This window comes from Sapajus apella, unplaced genomic scaffold, assembly GCF_009761245.1.
Source record: "Sapajus apella isolate SASKATOON/1434 unplaced genomic scaffold, GSC_monkey_1.0 scaffold119, whole genome shotgun sequence".
Classification (NCBI taxonomy): domain Eukaryota; kingdom Metazoa; phylum Chordata; class Mammalia; order Primates; family Cebidae; genus Sapajus; species Sapajus apella.
The window spans coordinates 4,321,411-4,337,804 of record NW_022437059.1 but is presented as its reverse complement, the minus strand read 5'-3'; the positions used below and the strand labels follow the sequence as shown (position 1 = coordinate 4,337,804).

Sequence of the window (16,394 nt, the reverse complement as noted above, 5' to 3'; positions counted from 1 at the left end):
GGGGTGACCCTGCCGTGGTCACCTTGAAATTACGCATGGAGTAGGATAACACACCAGTCTTTGGGGAATACTGGTAAGGGACAGTCCCGACCTGTTTTCAGGAGGACAGGACCAATGTGGGTAATACCAGGGGTCGGATTACCATGGGTCAGAAGTTGACAGAAGAGCAGAAAGTATTTTTTAAAATGCTACAACAATTACTTAAGGCTATCCAGTGAACCATAGAGTCTGAAGCTTTGCCTAAGCTTATGCTTTTAGTTTGGCAGAAATGCCCTTGGACTGAACAGGGGGGCCTCCTGTTCATCCTTGGGGTTCCAGAATAAACCGGTCTCACCGTGTGCCCCTAACCTTGCTTTCATCTCTGTTCTAATGGCAATCTGTTTGCCTGGGACCAGTCTTCCTCTCTGTCCTATGAATCTCTTACTCCTGTGGCCTTGGGCCTTAAAACGACTCTTGCTTGGAGCATCCTAGCAACAAAATGATTCTTTTCTCAGATTCCCATTGCCCACATTTTTAAAGTAGATAAGAAGTAGTAGGTAACTTTACTACTAGGTAAGTAAGACTGTTAGGTCTTAAGTAAGGTAAGACGACTATCGTTGCTGCTGTTGTGTTGCTTGTTTGTTTGAGACACAGTCTCACTGTCATCCAGGCTGGAGCGCCGGGCATGATCTTGGCTCACTGCACCTCTCGGGCTCAAGCAATTCTTCTGCCTCAGCCTCCCAGAAGCCTGTTTTTCAGCTCACTGTTGCAAGTAGCTGGACTTCCCTTTCTTTGACTGTGACCTCGATGGCCTTTGTGCATGTTGTGAAGGAAGTAGAAGTGATTGGAGAAATGGAGGCTACAGGAGGAAGTGAGGGAGATACTCATGGAAAGTCTTCATGTGCTCACAAAAACAGCAGCCTTTGGATTTGAGAGGGTGACATTTATTTGCCCTCTTGACATAAGGTAGTAACTTCTGGAGAACTTAAGGCTTGGAGTAAGAAGTCACAAATGGCAAAGGAAGAATTTTCCCTGCTTCCAAAGGGGTGCTACCTCAAAAAAAGCAAGTTGTTAAAAGGGCCACAGAGTGAGGTCCTCTGCAGGTGAACAAACTGCTCCAGAAGGCACCAGAAAATTTGGCTCTGGGGCGTAATGGGGATAAAAAGGGCACAGTAAGTCATAAGGAGTTGGCAGAGCTGGGATTCCCATTAGTATCTGTCCTGGCAATGTTCCAGCAGACAGGAGAAGGGTTGGTGGTCATCTGAGCTGGTTGGGTGAGAACAAGTGTAAATCTCAGGGGATATCCAGAAGGGAGCCCATGTCTTTGCTGCTACGCAAACACAGACAGAGCCATGGGCCACAGCAAGAGCCATAGACACATGAATAACAGGTGTGTGTCTAAGAAGTCACATGGCATGCAAAATGAAAACAGAAAAGGCAGACTTGCCCCTGAGCTGGGTGGTTCAGTGGGTGTGCAAGGCCATTTCAGAAGACAGAAGAATAGGCATTGCGGGTTTTGGGGAAAGAGCCAATAGTAGCTGAAAAAACAGAGGAAGCTCCAGACATTGCCAGTCTCAGGCTTTAGCGCTATGACTCATGCAAACCTCCTGTCCAGGGAGGCTGAGAGGAATTGTTCTAGGTGTTGGTTAGTAAGAAGGAAAGCAAAGGGGAGAAGAAAACCACATAAGAGGGTTGAATGCCTTCAGCCAAAGAAGGTGAGGAAATCTCTTACCGCCAGAGAACATATCTGAGTCACAGGACCAAAGTACATTAGCGTCCCTTCTCCCTTGATTCTTCCCTTGGGGTAGGCTATCTGCGTGCACAGTGGTCTGCTAGCACTTGGGAGGGGCCGCACATGCAGTGTGTTCACTGGAGTTATATGCATGCTCACTTGAGGCGTTCTTCTTCCATTTTGTCTGTTTTTGAGACAGAGTCTCTCTCTGTCTCCCAGGATGGAGTGCAGTGGCGCGATCTTGGCTCACTGCAACCTCCGCCTCCTGGGTTCAAGCAGTTCTTGTGCTTCAGCCCCGAGTAGCTGGGATTACAAGCTAATTTTTGTATTTTTAGTAGAGATGGAGTTTCACCATGTTGCTCAGGCTAGTCTGGAACTCCTGGTCTCAAATGATCCATCTGCCTCTGCCTCCCAAAGTGTTGGAATTACAGGCATAAGCCACCATACCTGGCCAGGTGTCCTTCTCTTACCAGCCGAGTGTTCCTAGAGGAATGTGCTAACACCAGTTAAACTTGCCCTTTTTCCTCTTAGTGTGCACGTGTGAGCCCACTCACACAACTCCGGAGATCTTATTGGGAAGCTGCTGATCACCAGTTTCAGATTTTTCTATGTATTTGGAGACTGCCTTTCCTTGGTGCTGGCCGCGACCAAGTATTATTTTAGAGAGGCACTTTAACAATGGCCTGACCATCACCTGATGGTTGCCTGTCATTACCGGTGGCGTGGGAGGCTCTCTCCCGCCCTGCTCATGTCTGCCCGACTACCTACTGTAACATTAGCCACCTGTTCTCATCAATTCTGTCTCCTGGGAGATATACCCTGTTCCTATCTTTGCTCTAATTTTTGGAGGGAAAATTCGTTGGAATGACTTGGCTTTCTCTCACTCTTCATGCACTACCAAAGCTGTGCCCGCTGTGGCATGCAAGGCCCTGCTTAACCTACCAGAATATCTGTCTTCTGTCGTCAGCTCAGTTCCATACTCCTCCTTGAACACTTGTGGGCTACACAAGACCCCGTATTCTCTGAGTTCCTAATTTCAGATTGGCATAACTCTCATAGTGTTTCTTATGTGTTTTCAATTTCTTGTAGGCACATTGCAGACTCTTTGATAGAAATGAGCTGTAAGATGTCCCTGTTTGCTGAGCTGTGGGGCACTGGGACCAATTGAGAGCTGTGACACACCCCCGTTTACTGAGCTGCAGGCAGCAAGACTGAATAAGAGCTGTGACATGCCCTCGTTTGCCGAGCTGCAGGTGGCAGGAACGAGAGAGAGCTATAACATTTCTTGGGGTCTCAGGCCTTGGGACTCCCCAGACAAAAGCTATAGCACCCCTTGGGGCTCCATAGTTGCTGGCAACTCTGAGTTTCTTAAAGCCATGTGTTTCCCTCATTTAGACACTGATGCCTAAGGTGGAAGCAGGTCACGGCACGCTTCCTTACTTTTAGTAGAGTTGGGGTTTTGCCATGTTGCCCAGGCTGCCTGCTCCAGCCACTGGCTGAGTGTGGATCCCATAGCTCAGGGGTTCAAGACCAGCCTGGGGCAACATGGTGAGACCCCATCTCTACAAAAAAAGAAAAAAATCAGCCAAGCTTAGTGGTCACTGCACTACAGACTGGGTGACAGAACAGGAGCCTGTGACCTCCTACCCCAAAAAAGAAAATATAACATTAATTTACAGTGTCTCTTTAAAAAAAAATTTAACACAATGTTATCTTTTTCTTGCTGAAGGAGCAATGTGTCCCATCAATTTGCCCGGAAAAAATACACAGTTCCAAAGCGTGACCCATTTGACCAAGAGGAATTTGATTGTGGTGCTGTCCTCAATTTTGCTTTGCAGGGTTCTTTCTTTTCACCTTTATGTTTTTCTTCCATTTATTTTCACTTGACATATAATAATTGTACATATTTATGGGGTACAGAGTAATATTTTGATACATGTATACAATGTGTAATGATCAAGTCAAAGTAATTAGGATACCCATCACCTCAAGCATTGATCATTTCTTTGTGTTGGGAACATTCAAAATCCTCTCTTCTAGCTTTTTGAACATACACAATAAATTATTCTTAACTATATTCACTCTGTAGTGCTACAGAACACTGGAACTGATTCCTCTTCTCTAGCCATAACTTTGTATCCATTAATCAACTTATCCCCATCCTCCATTCCCCCCTGCCCTTCCCAGCCTCTAATAAGCACAATTTTACTCTTTACTTCTATGAGCTCATTTATTTTAAGCTTCCATATACGATGGGGAACATGTGGTATTTATCTTTCTGTGCCTGATTTATTTCACTTAACGTAATGTCCTCCAGGTTTGAGGATTGAGGAGAGCAGACATTTTATTATTCATCTCCATGTCAAGCATCAGAAATGTCCCCAGTCAAAAAATGATTACAAATGTGTTATATCAGGAACTGTGGCTTGCCTATGGGTCCTGGGTGGGCAAATAACTAGATTCAATAGGAATGGGCTTGAAATTTCTTAGACCATGATGTGATTTGGCTGTGTCCGCACCCAAATCCCACCTTGAATTGTAATTCCCATAATCCCCACGTCATGGGAGCGGCCCAGTGAGAAGTAGTTTAATCATGGGAGCCGTTACCCTCATGCTGTTCTCGTGACAGTGAGTGAAATCTTACCAGATCTGATGGTTTTATAAGGGACTTTCCCCACTGTTGCTTGGTGCTTCTCCTTCCTCCCACCATGTGAAGAAGGATGTATTGGCTTTCCCTTGTGCTGTGATTGTAGATTTCATGATTCCTCCCCAGCCATGCTGAACTATGAGTCAATTTCCTCTTTCCTGGCTGGACACAGGCTTATGCCTGTAACCCCAGCACTTTAGGAGGCTGAGGCAGGTGGATCACTTGAGGTCAGGAGTTCGAGACTAGTTGGGCGAACATGGTGAAACCCTACTAAAAATACAAAAATTAGTTGGGCATGGTGGTGCCTGCCTGTAATCCCAGCTATTCGGGAGACTGAGGCAGGAGAGATGCTTGACCCGGCAGGTAGAGGTTGCAGTGAGCTGAGATTGCACCACTGCACTCCAGTCTGGATTACAGAGCGAGACTCTGTCTCAACAACAAAAACAAAAACAAAACAAAACAACGCCCCCTTTCCTTTATAAATTACCAAGTCTGGGTATGTTTTTATTAGCAGTGTGAGAACATACTAATACAGACCACAAAGGTGGGGAATCCATTATTTTGGGCCAAGTAATCTTACTTTTCTTCCAATGTTCAGTGGATAGGCTGATGTCAAGCTTCAAACAGTGAATTATCATAAAGGAGGAAAAGCTAGAGGGTGGCACTGAGGGTAAGAGATGTCGCACTAGGGCTGTGTGGGTCTGATTTCCCTTTCCCAGACTTTCTGCTATGAATGACACCTACCCAGGCTTGAGTGAGTACCTCCTATGTCTTAGCGCCTGAATTAATCAGCAATCCCTGCCTGGAAATCAAAGGCAGAGATTCTCCATCAGAGTCCCTTAATCTTTTCTGAGCCCTGACTGCCCCCATGAGAGTCCAGCAGAAACTATGAATCTTCTCCCTACGGAAAAGCACTCATATACGTTCAAACAAAATTGGTCTGTTTCCTTTCTGTTTCTTAGTAAAAAAAATTTACAAGGCTTCCTGTTTTGGTTTCTGGGGCTCCACGTAAGTGTAGTGGGTGGAGAGAAAAGCTCAGTGAGTATTTTCCTCTAACCGTATTTGGTAGGTTCCCTTTTTAGCCCTGATCCTTTTCTCCCCAGGCTCTCCACTGTCTGCTTTATTCCTGGAAAGTGCTGGAAGGAAGCATGTGCTCCAGAGGTTGGGATCGGCATCTGGCTCTGGAACTGCCACTGCTGCATCTGTTAGTCCTCGCTGCCAGCATTCAAGGTACTTTCCACCAGCCGTCTGCCTGTGATTGTGCCTGAAGGCATGTCTGCTGGGAACGGGGAGATGCGATGTGGTTCAGCCCTGGAAGCGGGATCTGGGGTCTGGAAAGCAGGTATTTCCATTCCGGTAGCAGGGCCATGACATGGCAGGGAGCCTTCCTGAGCACTGAAGAATTGAACTTCATCTCCTTTCCCAAGGGGATGTGACCGAAGCAGGACTCTGGGGAGAAGGAGAAATAGGCCCCTCATATTTTGTCTCATGGTTGGTGGTCCATGAAGTTATGGGAACGTGTTTGTTTTTGCATTTTGAATAAGAAGAAGCTGCTACATTTTGTGTTCCGACATGCTGTAATCCCTTAGGCATTCGTGGAGGCCACTGTGTATGTGAGGCTTTGTGTTCTGAGCCAAGATAAATGATAATGTCATTGACCCGAATAAAAGATAGATCAGAACTGTAGGAAGAAAAGCTTGGAAAGGATTGCCGCCTGGGGTCTCTGAATGAGGGTCTTAGAAGAGGCTGGAAGTATATCGGGATCAAAGGAATCTTAACACATCTGACTGCTAAGAGTTAAGGTCCGTTCCTCTGAGAGCTAACTTTCCTTTTCCGTTAGAGCTGCCTCACCCTCTTTCTTCATCCAGTTCCTGTGTTCTTTTGCCAGGTAAGAAATAGCAGTGAAACTTTTGACTTTCTTGCTATTCCTCCAAGTAAATACTCAGGTCTTTTTACTTTAAAGGGCATTAATGCTCACCACTATGAGTAAAACAGTAAAAATGAACAAACATAGGATAGTTACACCGTGGCATAAAATGATGATGGAATGTAACTTTTAGGGAGATGAGATAGAATGTGTGGAAGATGGGCTCTCACATACTCTGCCTCTCAGGTTGGCAGTCTTTTGGTTCATGACTGTGTGAGTCCACAGCTGTGTGGGTTCTGTGGGGCTGACTCAATGCATAGGACACTGGTATGGCCTTGGGAGTAGGGGGCTGACATGAAGTATTCATCTAACTATTGGCAAAAACAGCGTTGCCAGTGAGAACTGGAATATTTCAGGACTTTCTCTGGGCATACTGAAAATGTTCTGATAGTTAACCATCCCTAGACTTCATCTTGGTCATTGATTCTTCTTTGATTGAAACATGCAGACCCCACCTGCTTATGTTATCCTTTGAATGGATGATATTGGTTTTGAATGAGGTTAGGTTATCTATTTCTATAACCTATGTTAGTAAAATACAGATTCAGCATTTACTGTCTGTCAGACATTGTGTTAGGCATTTTGCATACTTTTTCATTTAACTTTCATAGAAAACAGTGAGGTGGCTATTATTATCTACATTTTTCAGATGAGAATATTATCTTTCAGAGAGACTAAGAAATTCGTCTAAGAGCACACAGGTCTAACTTCCAAACCATTTTATTACAAGTATGCTTTTCCTAGCAGGGAATCTTGATGAAGGTCAATGTGTCTAAATCTCTTAATTTTACAGTTTGCCTTAAAAAAGGTGTTTTCTCTTGCCTCTGGGCTTATGTCCATGCCTTCTTTCCACCTAGATTTTCCTTCCTCCCCTCTCTTCCTGCCTATCTTTTGGGCTTCCTTTTTCATGTGACTTCTTCCTGGACTGTTTGCCTGTGACTGTGTTCCGAAGACATGGCCACACAGGAACCTCCGGCTCCATATGGTTTGTGATCATCTGTTTCCTAAACCTGCTGAGGACAGAAACACGTGCAGTGTTGTGCCGCTGAACTTAGCACAGTGCCTGGGGCATGGCATGTGCTCAATATATAACTGTTAAACAAATGAATGAACAACTTCAAAAAACTTCCTTTTGGACTCTACATCCATATCTTCCCGGAAAGTGAGGTAGTTCTCTCCTCTGCAGTAAGGGATGCCTCTGTGGAAAAGTTTGAGAAGAGCCCTTAGCTCTCTTCTTCCTTCTCTCCTCAGACTTGGATTTCTCGGCTCTTTGGTTTCAAGGCAATGATTCAGGGCACACTCCACAACCAGGCAATTCCCTATCTGCCTACAATACTTAGCAGGATAGAGGAGAAATAGTATTGTACTAGAAATACGATTTCCTCAGTTCTATAATGGATGTAATAATCTGTTCCTCATATCTTCAAGGGGTTGCTATTAAGATCAAATAAAATAAAAAATTTGTGGGCCGGGCGCGGTGGCTCACACTTGTAATCCCAGCACTTTGGGAGGCCAAGGCAGGTGGATCACTAGGTCAGGAGTTCAAGACCAGCCTGGTCAAGATGTTGAAACCCCATCTCTACTAAAAATACAAAAATTAGCTGGACGTGGTGGCACGTGCCTGTAATCCCAGCTACTCAGAAGGCTGAGGCAAGAGAATCGCTTGAACCTGGGAGGCAGAGGTTGCAGTGAGCCGAGATGGTGCCATTGCACTCCAGCCTGGGTGACAGAGTGAGACTCCGCCTCAAAAAAAAAAAAAATTGCAATTGCTTTGAAATCATGACAGGCACACAAGCTGATACAGATGAAAGCCTGGGAAGAGCATACGTAAATTCCTAAGCCCAAAGTAGTTGCCTGAGGCCAAGACCTGAATTTCTATCTCTTAAACATCTTCTCTAGACTCTCCAGACACACGTCTAAAACTTGACTCATCATCCCTATTCCCGATATGTATTGCTGTTTAACAAGCTGCCACAATACCGTGGCTTAAAGTAATAGCAATGATTTACTTTGCCCACAGATCTGGGGGAAGACTGTACATTATGTCTTACTCAGGGCTTTTCATGTGCTTGCAATCAGATCACGGTGTGGCCTAGGGTCATGCAGGGCTCTTCACTCACAGGGCTACTGCCTGAGCTGAGGGAGACTCAAAGAGCTGGGTGGCTGGCATCACCCAGCACAAGTCTCCCAAGAGAAACAGGCAAATGGTGCGTAGTGTTTTCTAAGCCAGCTTGCAGGTCACACTCTGCTGTATCCCATTCATTGAGGCCATCACCAAGCCTACTCGAGTTCAAGGAAACGGGGCACAAAGTCCATCATCTGTTGAGAGGACTGTCAAAAAATTTACAGACTTAAAAAAAAACACAACAACTGTAATCCTTCTTTCCCCAAACCTACTGCTCCTCGACTGTTCCCCACCTCTATAAATGGCATCTCCACTTGCCCAGTTGCTCAGGCCAGAATGCTAGGAGTCATCCTTGATTCTTGTCTTTCCCTTGATTCTCATGCCTGATGTGTAAGTCCAGTTAATTCTATTTTCAAAAATATCTCTCAAATATGTCCAATTCCATGTACCCCCATGCTCCCTATCAAGCCACCATTTTCTGTTATCACCAATTTCCACAATGATCTGCTATCCTACTGCTCTATTGACTGCATTCTCTCTAGCTAACGTGTTCTCTACCCTGCTGTGAGTATACATCGTCCAAAATGGTTCTCTGTTTACTTCACTCTTCTGCTTAAAACTCTTCAGTAGCCGCTGTGGGAGATGAGAAAGCAGAAGTGGTGAGTGTAAAGTTTACATTTTGTAATAAGCTCCCTTCCTGCCCGCCTTAGTCTATGTTTTAACCAGTGAGCTACTTTCTATTCCATAAATAAATCTCGTTTTGGTGTCTCTGGGCATTTAATTCTTTTCCCTTCTTGTTGGAATATTCACTACCCCCAGTCCTCACCTTTCCCTGGCTTAATCCCACTCAGACTAATTCCTCTTACAGAAGCCATTCTCAACCCCCAATTTCAAGTGATGTGCTCCCTTTGATATGCCCTCTAAGCATGCCATATTTTCCTTTTCCTAACACTTACCGTCAGTAGTGAAAGCCTCTGATTAATTGTGTTGATTCACTGGACTGGAAGCTCAAGGGAAGGAGCTGCATCCATCTCTTGTGTGCATACAGAGACTAGCAGATAGTAAGTGCTTCCTGTGTAGCTACAAGATGAGTGAATGCATGAGGAAGTTCATGTACACACGTATGCGTGGAGAGGCGGGTGAATGGAGGGAGGAAGGGAACAAAGGAAAGAGGGAAGGAGTAAATTTTGAGTCATTGTTTCAGTCAAGCTGGGGTCTCAGAGTAGCTCTTACTGGCCCTAATAAATTCTTCCTCCCATTTCCCACAGTGACTATTTCAAACCTTCACCTTTATCCTCAAGGCCCCTTACCTCAGTCCTCTGCCCTCTCAGCAAAGCACGTGCCTCCTTCTTTGCAGAAGAAATGGAAACTAGAGACCATTAGGCAGGAGGCCCTTCAACTTCCTACCCACTATCTTCAAACTAGTAGCTTCTCTCCACCGCCTCCTCCACCTTTCCTCCTCCTCTTTTCCCTCCAGGGAGGAAGTATGTCTCCTCGCAGTCATCAGTGCTGCTCTGAGCCCCTCTAGCCCAGGCTCAGCAATCACCTCCCTTCTCTTCATATCTTCCCTCCACTGGATCCTTTCATTGGCCTACCATAGCTTAGGTTTTTTTCCCTTTTTAAATACCACTAAGAACAAAAACAAAACACTCTCTACCTTTTCATGACCGTTTACATAATGCCCTACCATTTTTTTTCCCTTTCAAATGGGAATGTCTTAAGAGAAGAGTCTGTTTTTATTGCTTCTCCTTCCTCACCTTTACACTGCATTGCAGTATTGCCTACTGAACTCATTATACTTCCCATCTCAGAAAATAGTAGCCCACTCAGCCTCTCACCAAGACACAAACCTGGGGTCTTGGTAGCTATTGCCAAATTACTTTCTAAAAATGTTTGTATAGGCTTGCTAAATATTTAATCTTATGAGAGAGCTCCAGGTAACTCTATCTCCGCATCTTTAAAGCTCATCTTCTTTTCTTCCTTAAGAATTTTACTAGAAACCATGTGCTTTGTTTTTATTATTTTTATTTTTCTCAATATACAAGAAAACCAAAGAAGCCAACCATGTGTCTTGTTTTTTTGGAGTAACCAGAACTTACTCTTTCAAACCTTTCTCTTTCCTGGGGAGTCTCTTTGGTATGGGATTATGACTTCCTTTGACCTGATTTTTCTCCCCTCACAATTCTGTTTTTCTAAAGACAAGAAACATGGGTGAGCATAGGCAGGATCTGGTTCTTTTTCTTTTTTAAAAAGCAAAAATGAGTTTATTAAAAAAGAAAAGGAATAAAGAATGGCTACTTCCTAGACAGAGCAATGACATGGGCTGCTGGTTGCTCATTTTTATGGTTATTTCTTGATTATATGCTAAACAAGGGGTGGATTATTTATCAGTTTTCCTGGGAAAGGCATGGGCAATTCCCAGAGCTGAGGGCTCCCCCTCTTTTAAAATCATATATGGTAACTTCCGGATATTGCCGTGGTATTTGTAAACTGGCATGGCGCTGGTGGGAGTGTCTCTTAGCATGCTAGTGTATTATAATTAGTGTATAATGAGCAGTGAAGACGACCAGAGGTCACTTTTGTTGCCCTCTTGGTTTTGGGTGGGATTTGCCAGGCTTCTTTACTGCAAACTGTTTTATCAGCGAGGTCTTTATGACCTGTATCTTGCGCAGACCTCCTATCTCATCCTTTGACTTAGAATGACTTAACCTCGTGGGAATGCAGCCCAGCAGTTCTCAGCCTCATTTCATGCAGCTCCTGTTCAATATAGATTTGCTCTGGTTCAAACGCCTCTGACATTTTCCCCCTCCCTTTTATTAAAAAACCCTTAATCTTAAGGGTTGTAGAAGGACAAAAATCCAACTAAAGTAACTTCTTCAGGCTGAATAGGGGTGATGATATTCCCACCTAACTATTAGGGTCTCCTGTATTCAGGGCAGAGAGGAGCTCAGTCGGAAAGCATCAGTATGGTGAAGACCATTCATAACTCTGAGTTCTGGCAAAAGGTGATATTTGGAAGATTAATAAGTATTTAAGAAAACATTCAGTAAGCTTATCCTGCATTTCTACACATAGTACAGCAACCATATGCTTCACAAGAGTAAAGCAAAATAAATCAAATTATCCCAAGTAAACTAAATTAGAAGGCTTTCTGTGAACTGGATAATTATTGAAAACAAGCTGATATGGGGTTGTTAGCTGATTCTAATATGTGCCCCGAATTAGAATATTGATCCAGATTTTTACGTTATTCACCCTCTTGTTTCTTCTGAGCTGCAACCAGGGATCACTGGTTGGTTCACAGGAATACGTAGGGTTAGTCTAAATTGCAGAAAAAAATTCAGAAACAACTGATGAGACTGGAATGTAATAACAGGTATAACATAGTTTTCAAAACATAATTGTTCTCTCTCTCCAGTCTCCCATTTTTACTAGAGACAGATCATGGTAAGACCGATTTGCTTTGTTATACTTGACCCAATTATTTGTATTAAAGTGCAGCAGGAATAATTATTTTTTACATAGGCTTTTAAAAAATTGGCTTCGATGGAACTCTTTTCCACAAGGAATCTCAGATAAGACTTTTTTTTAAAGCCAAGCTCAGCCATAGGTTTTAACCCTCAAATATCTATGAGTTGAGTAAATTCCTGTCCTGTTGAGGTCTCAAGATAACTGGGGGCTCCTGGGCCTGTTAGAAAAAGACATTCTTTACCTACTACAAGTCAGAAACCCTGCACAGGTGTACACAAGGTATAAGGTAGTTTTCCCAAGGGGATTTTATTAGCTATATAAGTGAATTTTGATTCCTTAAAGGAAAGCACACCATTCCAGTCAAAGCCTTGGTAAAACAACCAGTTTTTCCAATTGCATCCTGTTGCAAAAGGAAGCAGAGTCATATTGGACTTATGCAAATAACTGTATTGTCATAAGTTAAGAAACCTCAGAAATAGTTTCCAAATTCTGGAGAAATCAGGTAGACTCTAAGAGCGTTACTTCATCCCAACCATCCAGGCATATCACCAACTACTTCCTGTTAGAATTAAATCAAAGCAGTAGTTTTTTAAAAGGTTGCTTTACCTACTTCCTAAAAGATGGAATTGTTAAGAAGGCAGATCAAGATTTTAGCAGCAGTTAATGACTTCTTTATTTCTCAGTGAGAAGTCACAGTCAACCATGAGGACAGCTTTTTGAAATTGGTACACATAGATAGTTAAGGAGGTAGAGAGGAAACATACAATACTGTGTGCGTACCTGTCATCAGCACTCATAGTATACTGAAATGGGCCGGGCATGGTGGCTCACTCCTGTAATCTCGGCACTTTGGGAAGTCAAGGCAGGTGGATCACCTGAGGTCAAGAGTTCGAGACCAGCCTGACCAACATGGTGAAACCTCGTCTCTACTAAATACAAAAAATTAGCCAGGCGTGGTGGTGCATGCCTGTAATTCCAGCTACTTGGGAGGCTGAGGCAGGAGAATTGCTTGAATCTGGGAGGCGGAGGTTGCAGTGAGCTGAGATTGTACCACCACACTCCAGCCTGGGTGAAACTCTATCTCTCTCTCTCTCTCTCTCTCTCTCTCCCCCCACTCTTTCTCTTTCTCTCTCTTTCTCTCTCTCTCTCTATATATATATATTTTTTTTCTTCTAAAATAATCTGTCTGGTGTTACTACCTGCCTCTGTCAATCAGACCGTGGATTGTGCTGTCTTCCTAAGTATATGTGTATGTCTGAGACATTCTGGGGAGTCCACCAAGGATGACCTAGCTCAGTGCTTCTCAACCAGAGTGAGCATGGGAGAATTTTGTCCCTCAAGGGACAATTGACAATATCTGGATACATTTTTGTCTGTCACAATTGGGCAAGTGTTACTGGCACCTAGTGCGCAGATAACCAGGGATGCTGGCAAACATCTTACAATGCACAGAACAGCCTCCTACATAAAAGAATTATGTGACCCAAAATGTCAATAATGTGAAGACTGAAAAACATTAGTCTGGACTGCCTACTATGATCGCTTCTACTAATTCATGTGGAAACAAGTAACAGAAGGAGAACAAGTCTGGAATATGTCTAGTGATTTTAAAATCCTGGAAAGAATGTCCTCCTAGGCTGTATGTTCCAAGAGGCCTGAGACTCTATCTGCCTTGCTGACAGCAGAGTCTAGCACAGTGCCTGGCCTGTTGAGGTTATGTGATGACTGTTGTTGGCTTGGACTGATTCTTTCACAGGGATTATAAGACATGGGCTGGACCAACCAGAAGCACTGTAGAAATGAATGCCTAGGTGTTTCTGCATAGAAACCAGGACAGGGTAAGTGCTCAATAAATGTTTGTTGAATAGAGAGATGAGTGGTTGGAAGTCTGAATGAACAGGAACTTGAAAGCTCCGGGGACACAGACATTTTTATCTTTTTGTGGTTGAGAATGCTTTTGGAAATGATGGCTATCTGGAAAGTGAACAGCCAGTATAGATCATGTTGAAGAGCACAACTGAGTTTGTGTGTGGCAGCATATGACACCCGAGTGAGACAGGACACATTTCCTCTTCTTCTACCTTTAGTTTTTTTTCCTACTGCTCTTTTCAGCCTTTGTATACATATTCGAAGTTCCACCTCCACAGAAAGAGCCAATAGACCCCTCTTCACCCTGTACCTTGTCCTTATCATCTTTTCTTTCTCCTTACCTTAACCAAACTAGGTTTTTAAAAATAACCTGAGGCTCATACAATTTGGAGTATTCTCATGAAAAAGAAAAAGAAAAGAACAAAACTGTAAATACAAATAGAAACAAAAATAAAGTCAATTCGAATAAAAAAGAAATCCCAAGGAATTAGTACAAGTTTAAAAAATACAAATACTACTTAGACCATGACAGCAGAAAAAATAGCACCATATTTTTAGTTAATGAAATGCCTCACGCTTCTGTACTACTTTGCCACTGAATAGCTCCGGCTGTTGTTCACTTCCAATCTGCTTTCTCCTCTGCTTCCCACCTGCAGCCCGACTGCCACACGTCCACGGCCATTGCAAGTGAGTCAGTGCAGAGGGCGGCAGGAATACTCCTGGATGCTATTTCTTCACTGAAGTGAAGGAACTTCACACACAGGATTTTGCAACCCTCATACATATGAAGATATGCCCACTATCTTCAAACTGGTAGCCTCTCTCCACCGCCTCCTCCACCTTTCCTCCTCCTCTTTTCCCTCGGGGGTGAAGAATCTCTCCTCCCAGCCATCAGCTCTGCTCTGATCCCCACTAGCCCAGGCTCAGCAATCACCTCCCTTCTCTTCATGGCATCCCTCCACTGGTTCCTTTCCCTGGCTTACCATAGCTGAGGTCTTTTCCCTCCTTGAATACCACTAAGAACAAAAACAAAACACTCTCTACCTTTTCATGACCCTTTACATAATGCCCTGCCATTCTGTTCCCCATTCAAGTGGGAATGTCTTAAGAGAAGAGTCTATTTTTATTGTTTCTCCTTCCTCATCTTCAGATCGCATTGCAATGTAAAAGAACTTCACACACAAGATGTTGCAACTCTCATACATCTATCCCACTAACCCCAACTAACCCCATTTCTACTTCCCCTTAGCCAGACCTCAAAATGCCCATAACTGAGATGCCACCCAACAAAAACAGAAATGTGATGAAGGGGATTTTAGCGTAGACGAAGGCAGTGGTCTAATTATTTGTGTTTAAAGATAGGTTTTGCAAAGCGGATCACATGAATACACTGCTAGGGCTCCTCCAGGGCCAACCAAGAAGCCCCGAAGCTTCCGCTTCATCCCTTTCACAGGAAACCTGCCTCAGATCCAAACTTTGTGAAATAATAGTTTATACAGTCTCCACTTTCTTACCTTCTAGTAACTTGCTTCTAAACACATTGTAAATACGCACACATGACACGAGCCATTTTTACAGGGTAACTTTTTTTTTTATAGGACGAAACATTATGAATAAAGCTAAAATGTGTCCATCCACTCTCTCCAATCCACTCCTCTCTCACTGTCTCTCAACAGCCACTCCCCTTGCTCTCTCCACACTGCCCACTTGCCTTGCCGCTCCTTGCTATTGTTCACATGTGGCAGGCACATCCCTGCCCCAGGGCCTTTGCGCTGGCTCTTTCCTTTCTCTGTCTGGGTCCCTCTTACCCAAGATGTCTGCTTGGCCACCTGTCTCCTCCAAGTCTTTGCTCAGATGTGACCTGCTTATCACCTTATAAATGAAGTTCACCCTTCTACCCCACCAGCACTTGTGACTCCCCTTACCCCTTTTAGGTTTTCTCCTTTGTCATGGCAATTATCACCTCCTTACATGCTAGATAGTGTGTTCGGTTAGGGGATTTATTGCTTACTGTCTTTTCACCCCACTCTAAAGTAAGCTCTGCCGAGGTGGGGATCTTTGCCGCTTAGTTCATTGATGTATCCCAAGCGTCTCAAACAGTGCTTGACAGATAGTTCTCAACAAATATTAGCTTTTAATCATCCTTTGGCTTACCTTAGTGATCATCTCCTCCAAAGAGATTTTTCTTAGTATTTTCTCCATTTTCTATCCCTACCCTCTGGATAGGAATATATTCCCATAGCACACTGTGTTTATTGTCGGGACTCAGAAAACAGTGCCCCAAAATCATGGCCTCAGAAGCAGCCTGAGGAGTGAAAGTTTTTCTCTGACCTTCTCCTGCCCTTCTGTCTCTCAGTCCTGTCCTCCCCTAGGCTAGCCATAGACACTGTAATCCCTCTTTCCCAAGGCAGGCCATAGAAACCCAAACCCCTTTTTCCCAAAGCCGGCCATAGAACTTCAATATACCACCCTAACTTTCCTTGAGCCTTTCTATGTAAAAAAAAAAAAAAAAAAAAAATAGCCACAAAGAAATTATCTGACCTATCTTGTGTGATTGTGAATCATAAGACCCCCATTCCAGAGACAGCCTGCCCCACATGCGGGAGGAAAGAAGGAACGCGGCACAGAAAGGCCAAGCATAGTC

At 43.9% G+C, this 16,394-nt stretch overlaps 1 protein-coding gene across 2 annotated transcripts in view; it reads left to right on the top strand.

Annotated features, from left to right (window-relative positions):
- The window catches only part of CD48 (CD48 molecule), a 69,393-nt gene that overhangs the window by 45,654 nt on the left and 7,345 nt on the right, over positions 1–16,394 (top strand). Inside the window, exon 2 of one of the 2 annotated variants that reach the window (XM_032260803.1) lies at positions 5,462–5,588. In XM_032260803.1, coding sequence (XP_032116694.1) covers positions 5,462–5,588 — 127 coding nt within the window. Of the gene's footprint in view, positions 1–5,461; positions 5,589–5,636; positions 5,701–16,394 lie in introns of those variants that run through there. The other variant, XM_032260804.1, reaches the window with a different exon arrangement.